Source organism: Varroa jacobsoni, unplaced genomic scaffold (genome assembly GCF_002532875.2).
Source record: "Varroa jacobsoni isolate VJ856 unplaced genomic scaffold, vjacob_1.0 scaffold_1019, whole genome shotgun sequence".
NCBI lineage: Eukaryota > Metazoa > Arthropoda > Arachnida > Mesostigmata > Varroidae > Varroa > Varroa jacobsoni.
Genome location: NW_019213921.1, coordinates 357004 through 372540, shown reverse-complemented (window position 1 = coordinate 372540; position 15537 = coordinate 357004). Strand labels below are relative to the sequence as shown.

General features: G+C 39.6%; 1 protein-coding gene across 3 annotated transcripts in view; it reads right to left on the bottom strand.

Annotated features, from left to right (window-relative positions):
• Positions 1 to 707: 707 nt before the first annotated feature.
• The window catches only part of p38b (p38b MAP kinase), a 20158-nt gene continuing 5328 nt past the window's right edge, over positions 708 to 15537 (bottom strand). For 2 of the 3 annotated variants that reach the window (XM_022842812.2, XM_086970679.1), the window contains 8 exons: positions 9632 to 9761; positions 9069 to 9269; positions 6404 to 6566; positions 6108 to 6179; positions 5423 to 5502; positions 3171 to 3249; positions 2779 to 2952; positions 708 to 2620 (listed from right to left, as the gene is read on the bottom strand). In XM_022842812.2, the coding sequence (XP_022698547.1) occupies positions 2562 to 2620; positions 2779 to 2952; positions 3171 to 3249; positions 5423 to 5502; positions 6108 to 6179; positions 6404 to 6566; positions 9069 to 9269; positions 9632 to 9761 (958 nt within the window). In that variant the 3' untranslated portion in view covers positions 708 to 2561. Of the gene's footprint in view, positions 2621 to 2778; positions 2953 to 3170; positions 3250 to 4077; positions 4158 to 5422; positions 5503 to 6107; positions 6180 to 6403; positions 6567 to 9068; positions 9270 to 9631; positions 9762 to 15537 lie in introns of all 3 variants that reach the window. The other variant, XM_022842814.2, reaches the window with a different exon arrangement.

Genomic DNA, 15537 nt, shown 5'->3' with positions numbered 1-15537 from the left:
AAGATAGGAAACCGTAAAATTGAGCCGTACTACACATTACATACATTTCAGTTCTTAATTATAGATAGTTTCTGTCAGAACGTGTTTTTACGTTTTGTTTCAGTTATTCGTGAATTAAAATGAGAATGTGGCCCACCCGTCGGCGTATCTTCTTTGAATAACTTGGCTGTGAATTTGACATCTGATATTATATACTGAAGTTCATTTTCAAATTAAAGAAAAATGGAACTAAGTTGAATCGACAGACAAGATGCACATCACGACAGCAGAGTAAATCCGTATGGCACAATATATAAACACACTTGATGTTTAACCTATAAATGTAAAATATATTATATATAAACGAAGCTAATTACACAAGTAAGAATTTTTCTTGTGGTCGTTGTTAGAAATAGCGGCTACAAGTGAAGTTACCGGCGAAAAATCTTTTTACGATACAAATGTTATGCTATAGATTAGCTAATCGAAAGGAATAACACGATGAAGCTAATAGAAACGAGCTGATCTCACCTGTTTGGTAGAATAAATATTATTGTGCACAAGAATCCAATGTGGTTTTTATCTTTTTCAAACGCTTTGTAGTAGAGAGAGATTATTATAACTTCATAACGTATACCCAGAACTCGGGCTTAAGGCTGAATGACATTTCGCTGTAGAAGATGTAGACCTCCCCTACCAAAGTGTCGAGGAATGACAACCGCATGTAATTCACCATTTGCTTATTTGGTTTTACAAGTATAGGGATTCTACCCTCATAAAGTTTATTAGCGTGATATCAGTTTAGATTTTTTCTTCGAATACTTCACCTTTTTTATTTGAAGAATCTATATCGATCCCTCTGCCTAAGGGAATAAAACGACAGTTGTCCGTGAGCGCGGAAATTGATCATAATCGAAACAACGTAATTCAGAGAAAATATCTTCATATACACGGAATATACTACTAGTGGTAATGACCAAGACAGAATTGATTATCGATGACAAAAAATCGAAGTGTTGTACAAAAAACAGAGCACCTGTTGTATGATGTAAGACATATTCCTACGATACGAGTTAAAAACAGTCATATAATAAAAACAGTAAAAAACGAGTTGAATTAACTTATACAAATGAAGGCAATTCAGCAAAATGATAAATGAAATCTTATCATTAAACCCATAAACCTAATTCTATTAACAGCATAGTCGTATAGCAGCATACTATTCACGGGCTCTCGATCATTAACATGTGAGTGAACCTATTTGACTTTCAGTGAAAAACAACCTATAATAGTTCTCATTTACCTTTATAAAATTAATTTTGTACTCGATATTCGATAGTTTATTATCACCTGTGTCTACATCGTCTACTTCTTGCGTCGTAATTAACAATCCCAATACACTATTTTGTTTACAGTTCTGTCTAGCCGTAAAATATGGCGGGAACCTGCGCGTTCATGTTGCATATGACCGCCATTATGGTTTTTATTTTAGATTCACCGTTTTTCCCTTAACGTTCACGAAGGTGGCAGGTTTTGTCAAGTAAAATATTTTCGAAATCTTTTTTTCTCATACAGCTGCATTATTGCCATTGTGATATTTCTACTATTTTCGTCGCAAAACTACCGATACTAACAAGTATCTTCATGGCTTTGTCCTGTAAAATATGTGCTTTTTTTTTCTATGTCTAGAAAAATCCTATTCCGGTCATGTACTTGACACGTGTGGATATGTCATTTAAAATTTTGTCGCCTTTTAAATGATGATGATTAATAATAATATTATATGACAGAATATTTAGAAGTTCACACTATGTCAATACGTGCTTCACCGCTCAACAAAACTAGATGTCAGCTGCAAAAATTCATCATTTTAATAATATTATAATGCGCAAGCTTATGTATTGTTATATTTGATGTGTTCGAGCGCATGTGAAGTTGATATTCATGAAGGAAAGGAAGGAAGCATAACGTGATTTCAAGATGAAATATTTATATCCTGCCAGCAGTGTTAATAAAATGCCTGGTGTCTATCTGTTGTGTTGTTGATTAGTTCTCATGTCATGTAAATCGACGTAGACAAACGATATTATATATATATGGCAATAACAGCCTATTGAGCTCACACTTTTCAAACGCGAAACTCAGCTAGTTATATATCTCTATGGCCTCTTTTAGGTCCTTTAAATCTTCGTGGCTTCAAAGCAAAAAATCACAACTCGTTCATAATATCCTAAAGTCGTCCATGAAGATCCTAGTTCATCATTGAGGGGCATTGGGGTTATGGACGCTGTATTTAGTTTGGTTCAGGTCCTCTAACATACACTTAATTGCGTCGAGGCAGCCTCTTGTTGCAGCAATGTGGTACTGGTCGATATTCGGATGCCCGTCCCATTGAAATATCCTCGAAAATGTTCTATGAAGGGTAAACGTAGACTGAAAAGAGGCTTGACCAATACCAGAAACTTGATCATCGTCTTCGATGAGCTAAAAAACCGATTCAGCAGCGTTTTTCGAGGTCCCTTAGAAAGCTGGTAGCTAATTACAGAATTAAGTTTCCAAGAGGTAACTTTTTCTGACAATCGTTAGTTTTCAATGGGTATCGCTGGCGGGGTAAAATGGCAAACCTCCTCATAGCATAATCCTGAAAAGAGTTTTGAAAGACATTTAACCTTAGTATGTTGTGCGGAACTCACATCGTAGCTAGATAATTACATGAGTTTCATGTCTGCAATGGTTTCCGTAAGCTAATTTCTCTGGCGGCAAACGACCTCTAGATATAAAATTTGATGACATGTGTACTTTTCCATTGTTCAAGGGTGAGTTCACGTTCCTCGAAGGACATATCGACAGGGTCAGCTACAGGTTCATCTTCAGGATCATGTAGCTTCGCAAAGTAGCCATGCTGGAGAGCTTCGGCAGCTGTCGGCCGCTTGTCTCCATCAAGTTCAAGCATTTTTTCGAGAAGATCAATTGCTAAAATATAATACAAGAGATATTTTTTTTTTTATTTACACTATTTCCTGTTAAAACTATCGCTTAAAGAGCTGATACTTGTAAATTAACAGAGTAAGCCAAGACAACATAATCGTTATCGATTTGAAACGTAACGTCTTTTTTTTTTTCTAAAAAAGCATCAAACCTACACTCGAATAGCATAAATAAAAGTGTCTTTTCGATAATCAGTAGCTCACCAGCTGCACTGGCTCCGGGGAACAGTTGTCTGAAATCCTTTTTTATAACGACAGGCAATTTCCGAATGTATTCTCGAGCCTGAAACGACCGACATTATATATTTACTATACAGACGCAACAAAATCACTAACTGATTAGTACTCACTAGGTACATCCTATTCATAGGAGTAGCTTGATGCGCAAGGCACGTAGAAATAAATTGTTTTCTTAGGCTGTGCCACAAGTAGAACACAAAATTATCTATCACAATTTGTTGGATTCTGCTAAGCATACAGTACTCCCCATCAAAATGTATTCGGAGTATCTTCATGCTTCTTCCGAATGTACCAATTTTCGGAGCAGTGGTACCAACTGGGATCTCCGGACTTTAGCAAGCTAATAAAAGCCTTGACCCTTTTTGCCTTAGCACCTCTATTCGTGACGAAAAAATTAAAGTAGAATTTGGGACCTATTGACAAACTGACGAATACTAGAACTAGATCGGTTCGTGGGTGTATCGAGTCCCTTCGCAGGCTTCGTGCCTGTAAGCCCACGGCTCTTACATGCTGCTTAGGTGTTTACGCAGCAAATACAAGACATCAGCTTGATCTCTTTCGAGTGATTGCTTTGGCGTTTTTAAACGAACATGCACGTAGCTACGCGATGAACAGGCTAGTTTTCTTACACTCGTCACGCTCGATTCTTTGACAAACAATCTGGGATGTCTTAATTGAACTCTACTATGAATTACCACCCCTCTGTCATGACAGAAGTGGACAGAGATGGCAACCTGCGACTGTTTGCTACCGTTATTTTCATTCTCTTTCTGTTGGATTTTCTGGGTTAAGCTCAATTTAATCAGTCAAGCTCGTTATTGTTCTATGATTTGCTTGTAAACTGATAGCGATTGCACGCGTGGACCGTTACCTCCTCTGATTGCATTTTCAGCAAGAGTTTGTCATCGGGCGTCCCTGTGATGCGCATAATCTTCATCAGCTGATCAATATCTTCGATAGTTCCCGATGTTTCGGTGTAGCGGAATTAGTGGAATCGTATCAGGAAAGAGCGCAATTATATTTAATCATGAAAGATTAACACAAAATTGAATAAAAATATAATCAGCAATAACCGATCGGTTCAATCGTCAACATGTTGTTGGATTAAACAATCACTTTTCGGTTCCATACAAAATTCATATGTAGTACTGTTTACGATAGATGAATCTAGATTTAATCATAAAGAATGGTTAGTATCCAAATTTCGGACCACGTCAGAGGTGTTTTTTTAGTAATGCACGTTTTGTTGGTTAAGGCTTTTTAAGGGGTTGCCAATTACCTGTTGCGATTTCGCTTGCTCGAATCGTAACGACTAAATTGGTTTATACGGTATTTTATAAAAAGACACACGCTTGAGGCCACATTAGCTTGCAACATACACAGCCTTTACGCAGATTTTAGTGTTGGAATCCTTTAAATTGCAAGGGTAGGGTTTGCAATATGACAAAACACTGATATGAATACAACTGACTCGTGTCGTCTGCTAGTTTTCTGCTCGGATATGCATTAATTACGTGATGGGCACAGGCAAATGTCGGAAGCCTATTGAGTAAACAGTTTTCAATATATTATCTAAGAGCATGCTATATCTTACCCACGGTCAATACATGTATGTGCCGCAGGACCCACGTTGCTCAGAGATAAGAAATCGGTAGATGTCCATAAACAGGGCAAACGATGACTGACCCAAATAGTTCAAAATTAATGCTTATTGTTCGTTCATTAACATCGGGACAGCGGTGACTATATGTCTCGTAGGAACATATGTCTTATCGCTAAACCCGAATCATCTCGCCTTACAAAATTTTATACACCATTAAAGTGAGTTCTCTGCAAGCAAATTATAGTGGAACCGCAAAGTCCTCGCGTAGATATTCCCTACATGCTAGTACATTTATACTGTTGACAATTTTTGAAAAATGTCGAAACGTGGATCCATTTAAACAGTTAGTGCAGTTACATAGCAACGGAGTAGTTCACCTTCTAAAATATAACAAAAAAGAAACGATAACCATTCGTACTATAGCTGTTCTGACCCACTTTTCACCATAGAGGATTTCTACCGTGTTGTAAAGTTGTACAGCTTCGAGCAGATGTCAGCTATGGAAAAACAGTGAGTCAGTTCGATCGGTAAATTATCAAAAACAAAAGAACTGGCAACTTCAAGTGCCTCATAAAAACGCGCCGACGACGGCAAGAGACCAATAGTAACTTACACTTTCTGAACTGATCGATTCGATGAAATCGTTTGAGGGCGTGCCAAGATATTTGATGATTACGTGTAACTGGTGAATATCTGGTAATCAATTTTCGAGCAGGACGGCGATAGAAGCGTAGGTGGTGGTGGGCAGAGATTGACCAACAGGGCATCGAAAACACGACAAGTTCGGTTCATGTCGATGAAGCGAATAGCGTATTGGGAAAAAATGATTACAGCCGCGCATGGATAGGGGCATCGCACACATAGGACATGCATTCGTTTCATTAGTATATACACTAACGATTAGGAGAATAAACAATTTCAAGCTACAGGGTAGGCTATTGTCTGACCTAACATACTTAGCCATGTTTTAATTTAGCAGCTGAACAGCTGGCAAAACAGATTGTTAGAGCAATCTACGCGAAAATTTGGGTTGTTTATGATCAACCTAGTGCATGTTATGGTAAAAAAACATATCTAAAAAAAAAGGAGATCCTTTTGAAATATATAATTAACTGATCTCGGGACCGACCAAAAAAGCTAATTCAATTGCTTGATAAAAGTCGGTCAGTGATCAGTGCGCAAGACTAAAATACAGCGGAAACAACTAGCAAGTACAAGCAAACGGATAATTTTTACTTGGATATGTCTGTGGTGCACAACGATAAATTGCGAGAATAAATTCGAACGTATTTTCTTACGGTCATTGCCAGGAAAAAGGGTCCTAGATGTGATTAGTTCTGCCATAATGCACCCGACTGACCAGATGTCGACTGAAAGACAAAAATCAAGCTGATATGGTTATATTACGAAGTCAATAAGGTACGCATTTATTTTCTGAGGCTGCCATGGCATCCCCTGCTGACTACTAACTCCAGCAACAATTAGACTAGACCCGAAACGTTTTCGCAGTACCTCGACATAACTATCCACGCGACGGCCGAGAATGTTTAATGGCAAAGATTCACATCACACAATAAGGGAAACGTCTCCTTACCAGTTTGGGTGTATCGCATCCAGTTAAGCATGATCTCTGGAGCACGATACCATCTCGTAGCTACGTAACCCGTCATTTCCGGTTCGGCCTGGCGTGCCAATCCGAAATCAATGATTTTTAGTTCGCAGTCTTCATTGACAGCAATATTCGATGGCTTCAAGTCCTGTAATATATATATATACGCGCTATATATATATATATATATATATATATATATATAGCGTTGTCTAGATAAGATGTTTGATTAGTGTTAAAATCCTTAACCATGTTTCACATATATATTTTTTAATTTCCGTTATAGTACAGAGATTCCATTTCCTGTCGTAGTAGCCGGACCACTGTTAATTTCCAGGAATCCACTAGTTAATTTGGGCGTAGATAAAAATACGCTGGGTTGCTGATAGAGGAACATAATAGATAGCTGACTTGAACGGCGCAAACCAATTGAAATTTTTTTGGCACACTCCGTATTACCATAATTCTGTCTGTAATAGTAAAAAAGATGGTTATTTACACATTTACGTCCGATTGCACCCGCCTTTGCCTACGTCGTTTTAGGTATAAGAAAACAATTACCATTTTCACCATATATCGACTGAAAAGCATATGCTGTTGTGGTACTTTTTCCAGTGTAGATTTTCGAAAAACGTCGAATACAAGAATACGCCAAACCAGATCATATACCTATACCGTCTCACGTTTTCCGCTTCGATCCACTTGCGTATGTTACTTGTTGACGGGCAATTTTTCGAGATTCCATGGCTCTTTGAAGAGTACGTGATGAATAGGTTTCTTGTAGTCATCCTCCTACGCCACATTGCTGTAGGCTTCAAGCACTCGGCATGCCAAGCGCAAAATACGTCGGCTAGTCTGTATCCACCATGTAGCCCAGGCCGAAATTCCTCATTCTAAACTTCGTCCGGATAATCGGCTGGACGAAGCTTAGAATTCTTCTGTAGAGGACTCTGCAGAGGATTATGTTGTTTGGCTTAAGGTAGCAGCGAAACAATTTTTACTTCTTTCAGAAAAGCTAGCGTGTCACAAATCACATTTGCTTTGGTGTGTGTAATACGAATGAGGGGCCGAGGGTCATAACGCATAAGCTGGCTGCAAGCGATTCGGTCACTGGGCGACGCCCAGTGATCGAAACGCTTGCAGTTTCATGATATCGATGAGCTTATTGTGTCTAGAGGTGCGCAGGTTTAGGTATGTGATCCTAATTTTTTTGTTGTCGGAGTTCTATATCGGACGCTCTTATTAGAAGCCAATCGACCTATGAATAGTAACAGCGTTAATTATGAGTTATATGGAAGTGCGGCGTGGCGAGCTGAGGAAAGGAAATCGTGTCCCAACATGGTGCTAGCTTGTTCGATACAAAGTGAAAAATGTACCAGTCGATCGCTAGGTTGGTCATGAGAGGGCTCTTCAGCAAGAGCCATCTGGATCCAGCTTTGATCCGCTTTTCGAAGTTTGTGTTGCCTTCCTTAGGACAGACCTGCTTTAGCAGTCCTATTTCTCGATGGTCACGTGATTGAAAGCACTGACCGTGGCAAAGCGCTCGAAGCTCCATTGCGCGACACCTTACATGGATCGTTCACTGACAACCATGATGGGGATTTCATGCTTCTCCTCAAACTATCACAGGTTCCACAAAACTAACCTTCTGAAATGCTGAGTGACTCGGCGAATAAGCAACAAGCAACTGACGGTACGATGATTATTGAGAACTAGGTCTTTCTTCTTACTCTGATTGTTATTCCTAAGAATGATTATGATTAGGGTCCTCCGATTAGGCCCTGTGACCCGAATCGCCAATTAATACCATTATCATTAGAGTACAAGTTTATGGTAGTTACTCCTTTCATTTCAGTACACGAACAATACGCAATTCCAGAATAGACTAGGTAATAATCATAGTCACATTTCAGAAGGCATCAAAACGGTTCCTTCTAGCTAATCAAACTAACTTGTAGCATCTGCAATTTTTTTTGAACTAGCGTAGTTTGGTCAACACGTTTATATTTACCAAACGTTTACATTATCTAATTAGTAGGAACGCGCCTTTGGCGTCTAGTAACCGATTGCCGTCAAGAGACAACTTATGTCCATTTATGTGGTCATTTGCGGTTACCGATAAATAGGCGTGTAGCTAGAGTAAACCCCCTGTTCGACCATCACCTTCGTTGTATTCGAATAAATATTACTTATTTAGAAAATAATAATGACAAATTACGCATATACCGTTCTTACAAAGGTGCATGTACAGGTTTATGCGAGTTGATTGTTGAAAGTCAGGTAAAATGAGGAGGCCCATTTGCTATTTATTACCCCACGTAGTTCGTCTTCGCGTTTGGGAGGTTAGCTGGCAGCTAACAATGCCAATAATACTAGAAAAGGACAGAAATTCGAGGAGCTATCGTTTCTTGTAATGGCAAGCTTTTGCTACGCAATGTTCAACGATGGGCAGTCAACATGACATTGGTATAACGTTTTAGTCCACGTTAACAAGTTCTCCTATAACTTACACTGACATTTATTTTGCAAAATAGATCGACAGCTCTACAACAATAATACCCATTTGATCGCCATGCGATTTCGTAGAAATTTGCCTACTAAATGGGGGATGCTCATGCATTAGCTAACGTGAAGGCCCTCCTCTACTCACTCGATGTATGATGCCTGCAGAGTGAATATATTTTAGACCACGGAGGATCTGATAGATTAGGAACTGTATGTGCTCCTCTTGTAGTTTCTGTGTCCTAATGATGTTGTTCAGATCCGAGCCCATTTTATGATTGACGAGATAAACGTCCTGGAATGACGTCAAATCAACGGCTGGCGAAAACAGATCTAGCAGACCAATTACCTGTAAACATTAAACACATTAAATCGCCAATAGCGTTTGAAAGTTTATTGTAAAAGGGAGTGTGGGCGAGGCAAGCATGCAAAGGTTTTTGGAAAGCTGCCTATACAATCTGCATGTCAAGCTGGTAGCAGTTTCTGAAGTTCTCCTTTCTAATAGTTGTGTTATCTTGGCCTCTTTTACAGGATGAGCAAGTTTCGATAACCGCTTTTTGATAGAATATTAATTTCAAGAATAGTATCGCTGCCGACCAACGATATAGAAACCCATTCCGTTAATTGAAACCACTTACAGACCGGCCTGCAAATCTACACACTTTGTGGATCAATGCTAGTAATAGACTAGTTTAGAATCAGTGAACGTACATTCTCATGGTGCATATGTCGGAGAAGGTAGATTTCGCGATAGGTCCGCTTTGCGTGGACGGCACTCTGGAAGGGTCTTGATAGACGTTTAATTGCTACGGGTGTATTCCGTTGAGTGCATATTGCAGCGCTGTAACAGAAGTACAACAGTTGAACAATACGTAGAAAATTGATAACAAAACACGTTTTTACTGTCGCCGTCCGATGTCAAATTCGGCTGTTGTTGCACGTTTTGGGCTGTTGATCATCCGACGTGTCTTGCAATATAAGTTTCCAAATATTTTTTAGCTAGGTTTAGCAAACAAAAAAGAGCTTGCTCACTTCTGGACTAGGCTTAGGAGAAAGGACGAACTTTTTTCAATAAAATTACCTATTTTTTATATTATTTTTCAGGTTTTTTTTAGCTGAGTTCCTTAGACAGATTGCTGGCAACGGCTAAAATTTACCAGCGACCATCTACTATGACCTTTTTTCGAAGTTTATCAAGTCAACGGCCTCGTATCAATACAGAACCTAATGATCTATCGCATAACATCATGCAAATGACGTTATGTGGCCTATTTGAAAAGAACTATCTCTACCAAATCGTGCTTTTTTTGCTTCATACGATTATATAGATATTTTTGTGTTTTTTATGTTAAATATATATGTATATTAGATTATAATAGTAACTATTATTATTTGATCATTGTTTAAATTAATTACATTCGACCGCATTAGCAGCATATGCTCACCTTCCGAATGTATGTGGGATATTTTCACTGATAAGCATGCGTTTGAATAGAGCTTGCCCTAAAAATCTTATTATACTTATCATTTTAAATTCTAAAAGAATTCCCAATATACTTTTAATATACATAGTGACTATTATTTCGCCCAAAAGCTCCGTCCAACATTATACGAAATGCTCTTAACGTCAAAACGTTACATATATAAAAAACGTATACTTCTTTTACTTTTAGTTGTCAATCCGTCTCTCGCTAAGGTAGTATCGTCGCACTGCGCACGCGTCTACGTAGTCGTTTTGTTATAGAACAACCTGGGCGCATTGAGTGAAGCGTATGAGAGCCTATTTCAACACGACGATATCAATCGGACTGCGCTGTCCCGCTAATTTATCCGCAAACCATTATTATATCCTTGAGCGGCAAGGACCGCTCCGTAGGCACCTTACCAATCATTATTGAACATCAATGAATCAGACTGCGTTTGAACGCCTATAGGAACATCTCTACATGGATATCATCGAAATTGCAATGATAAACACCTTTTTTTCTATATACTGCTGATATATGTGAAATTCTCGAAGTTCACACGATGCGACACCATGTATACACTACGAAAAATTATTTCGCCGACCTTGTTTCTATTGCTATCATCATCGCGTTCATCGCAGTACGTGTCTAACAACGATTTTACAATGTACGAGACTCGTTTAACTTGGCATGATCATTTTTAATGGTAGTTCTAGTAGAAGTTGCTTTCATGATATAGGGAGAGCAGAGGGAGAACCTTAGACGAAGCTTTGGTCAGCACTGTCAGTATAGCGTGGCCTCCGCAGCGTTTTTGTCAACTCCATTCTTCTTAATGGTCTAGGTGATTATTTAGTACAACGATGCATTACTGGTGAACTTTGGGGTGACGCCAATATAAAAAAGAAACAAAACCCGAGAGGATGGTAACCATAGCGGAGAAAATCGTCCTACACACAGACCTTAAGTATAGCCACAAACGACTTCATCGATCATCATTAAATAGATTTATCTAACATAAGGTTAAACTAATCAATCAAATCTGCCATACGAATTATCAAGTCACGATGGTACCTTAGTGGTTATAGTAGTCGCAAGGTTCGAATCCAGGCATAGACACATGGGTGGGCGATGTTGGTCGTTCAATTCTAAATATAGGTATATCGATAGCGAAACGTTGGTCTAATCAGAGGTTCTACTGCTCGTACGGCACTGTATTCTTACCGCAATCGTCGTGTTATAGCACGAATAAACTCAGATATTGTATACGAAGTCCACTATGTAAACATAGGTATAGAGAGAGGCCATATTTGGTTATACGAGATTCAGAATCCTGTTGAACGGTTTACGCGCAGGTGGTGCTAGCTTCTGGTAGACGAAGTGGCCGTCGCTGATGATCGCCGCTTCAGTAGTTGGTCATCAGCAGTAAATATTTGTACCAAAAATGGTGCATAGTCAGATCGCTATCGTAAGGCGAACGCACGTCCGTGAAATTCTCGCAGATTACTACTGTGTGTCGAGCATGCGATGTCGGTAAAGCGGAAATTTTCAGTAAAACAGAACATGTACTAAACGTAAATCGGCCCCTAGTAGCCGATTTTTTTTTCTTCAGATGCGTATGGTACAGCATAGCGGTGCTCGTAAATATGGAGCCGCTGGAAAATCCTGGGTAGAATTTGCATTATAAGCGAATAGAAACACGTTTGTGAAGAGTGCTCACGGTGTAATTTTTCAAGTTTTGACATGTGCAGACATCTGGCATAACAGAATTTAGCTAATTATTTAGGCTTACATCGTATTTCTGCGCTAAAAATTAGGGTTTTGTTTATGCTTGGGGTGGATGTGCTGTTAGACGCATCGATTCGTATCCCTCCGAAGGCTGTAGATAGTTCAGGTCGATGGATGAATAACACAAGACAATATTGCGCAGATTGAAATATAGCGCGCGGCTGTTTGCGGCCCTTTGAAATCTGAACACCTTACCAAGCGGTATATTTTCGATAAGTGCTCTTGTCGATGAAACTATGGACGGGAACGGGTCACTCAAATCGACTGACTCTAAGATATACGTATACGCTCGAGTATCATATGCGTCGTCCATTCCAGCGATTTTTTCGCGAGAGTGGCTGCCAGTAAGTAGCTCGTACTGGGCGTGAAGCAGTCTTGTATTACGGAGTTTGGTCAAGGTTGCGACCGGGCACTCGGACATGTTTAGCCTCGAGTTAGTTAGCAGAATACATGCCTCTAATGATCATTCGTTGACATTAGTTACAACAAAAGAACGAATAGAACTCCAAACGAAATCTGTGCGGAACGTCTAGTAAAGTATGCTTTGCGTGTTAAGTTTTGTTTAGTGTTGGTCCTTTTTAGCGTCTTTTAGTTCAATACGGTTATTATATTTGTAGAGAGCGCAATTACCGTATGTTAGCTAGGTTTCTCATAGCTAACAGAAATAGATGAAAGCTTAACAAAGTGCCAGTGCCTAAACAACAAAGCAATACGGCGTAATAAATATGCTTAGTACCGACCCGCTTCTAATAGCGGCCCAATTGTACTACTGCTATCGATATGGCAATTTCCAATTATGAACTAAATAATGACGCAAGCGGTCATGTTATCATGGACAGATTGTTAAGTAGTACAGATTTCAAGGGAAAACAGTTTCTGAGGGCGTTAGTGCCGCTTTACGGTTCCGACGGCTAGCTATACTGCATCTCATCAGAGAGGGTTAGTGTGACATCTATCTGAAGGTAGGTGTAACAGCCACTGACGACCAATAAAATTGAATAGACTTTACTTTTTCTTGATCCACAGCTCTTCATACTAAGGGTAGCGGTGGGGGGGACGGGGGGAGGTCTATTTTCGTTCCAAGCAGTAATTGTCCCAACAAAAACTCATCATCATCATCATCATCGAGGGGCCTTTTATTAGCTCAATTTCATTTACTACGTTCAAAAAATTTGCTATTTTCTTCTGGCTAAATCACCAAACAGATTCAAATAGATTCGGTTAGGCCACTGGCATGTTTTCTACCGGCTTCAAGACAGGCTTTATTAACGCAGTGAAATTCAGTTATTCGGTATTACGTCAAGGATTCGGTAGGGCAACTAACCTGGTCGGAGCGATCTAGAGGATTTATGCAGAAGCAGAGACCACAGTACAGAAGCTAGTGCTCTGATTTTGTTTCTCGGTCGATCGAGATCTGCCTGCCTTCGAATTCGACCTCATTCTCTGAGAAGCTTGACACTTACCATTTTTTTCGTGAGTGCCAACTGTGACAGTCAGTAATCAAGTAAGGCAATCAATTAGAGTCATAACAAAGAGCAATGCATTCTATTCTGGTTGGTCAGTTAAATTCATTCATCGTAGCGTTGGAAAACAGACGTGGTATTACTCGTACAGAGAGGAATGGGGAGGACTGGCCAGATCGTTCAAAGATTTTTCCATAGAAAGCTACCACCCGCACTATTGACAACAACGGGATATTTCGCATCAAAGTCAACATCGATGATGACGGCACTCAGAATGACCTGGGTCAAGTGTAGCACTTGATAAATTGGTTCGATGATTTTCGGCCAAGATAAATGGCTTAAACACCGATGTTCTACATAAGAATTTTGAATCAGCCAGGCCATGCACGAGACTAAATTGTTTACTATTTTAAGCCCGGTGTTGCTTTCGTGTGTGGAATATAACTAAGGTTAATAATGGCATGTGGACCGCGGATGTTTTCAGGAGACGTTTACGTGCGCGTCTACGTTCTCTACGAGCGTAAGCATTCTCAAATGAAATATGAATCAAAATCCGCGCAGTAAAGCCTTAGCGTATGGGTCTCTGGCAAGCAATTTAGCGGTAGAACACGATCGGCCAGCGAAACGCATACAATAGTTATAATAAAAGTTAAGTGGGGATATATTTTTGACATAAAAAAAGGCGCAAATATTCGTCAGATTCTGGTGGAGGTGAGGCTATCAATAATAGTGAATCATAGGCAATAATATTTATTCTGGGGGCAATACTAGTGTTGAGCACTTTTAGTTCTTCCTTAAAAGAAGCAAAGAAAATATAAGCATGAGCGGTCCCAACTGCGGCGGGACAATTATGTCTCTTGGCGTGCTCCTCGTCTTTGTCATGCTTCCAGCCTTTAAGTTCGCTAATCCCATAGGGGAATTAAAAACTGATTCTTGAAATAGTATACATTGCCTGCTGAACCGGATGACATAGACTTTTGAAGGAACCTCTTCGTTTGCTACAAACAGACAGGGCTTGCTGACTCGTTTTGCTATTATTACAGAACGAACTTCCAGATTACTGAGGTTATGAAAACCAAGGTACCAGTCAAACGGTCTTTGCTGACTGCGCCTTCGATCATTCGGGACCACAAATAGCAAACAGAATATTCACTCCTTGTTTCGATCGTTTCGAGGTAGCGGCGCAAAAAACTGTTTACAATACATTGCTTTCCTTATAGCTGTGTACCAGGGGGTAGTGTGTTGCCCACATCTCTCGGAAGCAACTTTTTTGACATCAATATAATTTTATACCTGTCTTCAATTTACCAAGCAACGTTCATACAGTGGTGCCGGCTAGGTCATTAATAAGCATTTTACTGTTGGCCGTTTACCGCTTGCGAAGAAGAGCTACCGTAGATTTCGCTCGTCAACGACAAACACTATTATAGTTTAATATAAAATAACCGAAACAGTTTAGTCGATATAATCTAACGGTGTTCTGTTTTCTTATCTGTTGCTGCCTTTCTTCTAAGCATAGAAGAACGCGCGTATGGGTTCTGCTGGGAAGTAAATAGCCGTTAAATACAGAAATCAACACGAATAGTGACTTGTTGGTGTTTGCTTATCACAAAAAATCTCAGTTTTGCATCACTCAATATATTAAGAACGGTACGGACGAAGCGAGACGTCAAGGCCCCTGAGCAAAATGAGGCCAAGGTCTCTAGTAGAAAAGAAAATCTGATCTCCGCCGGCGTTTAGGGACGGAGATATGAGAACACAAAACTGCCAAAGGCGTGGATGTTTGTGTTTGAAGCGCACGCCCAACAGGAAGATGCCCTGTATATTTTTAAGAACATGGATGCCTTCTGATGCTGTTTTATAAGTAGACATAAGCAAATTACTTAAGCAAACACGGCGATAT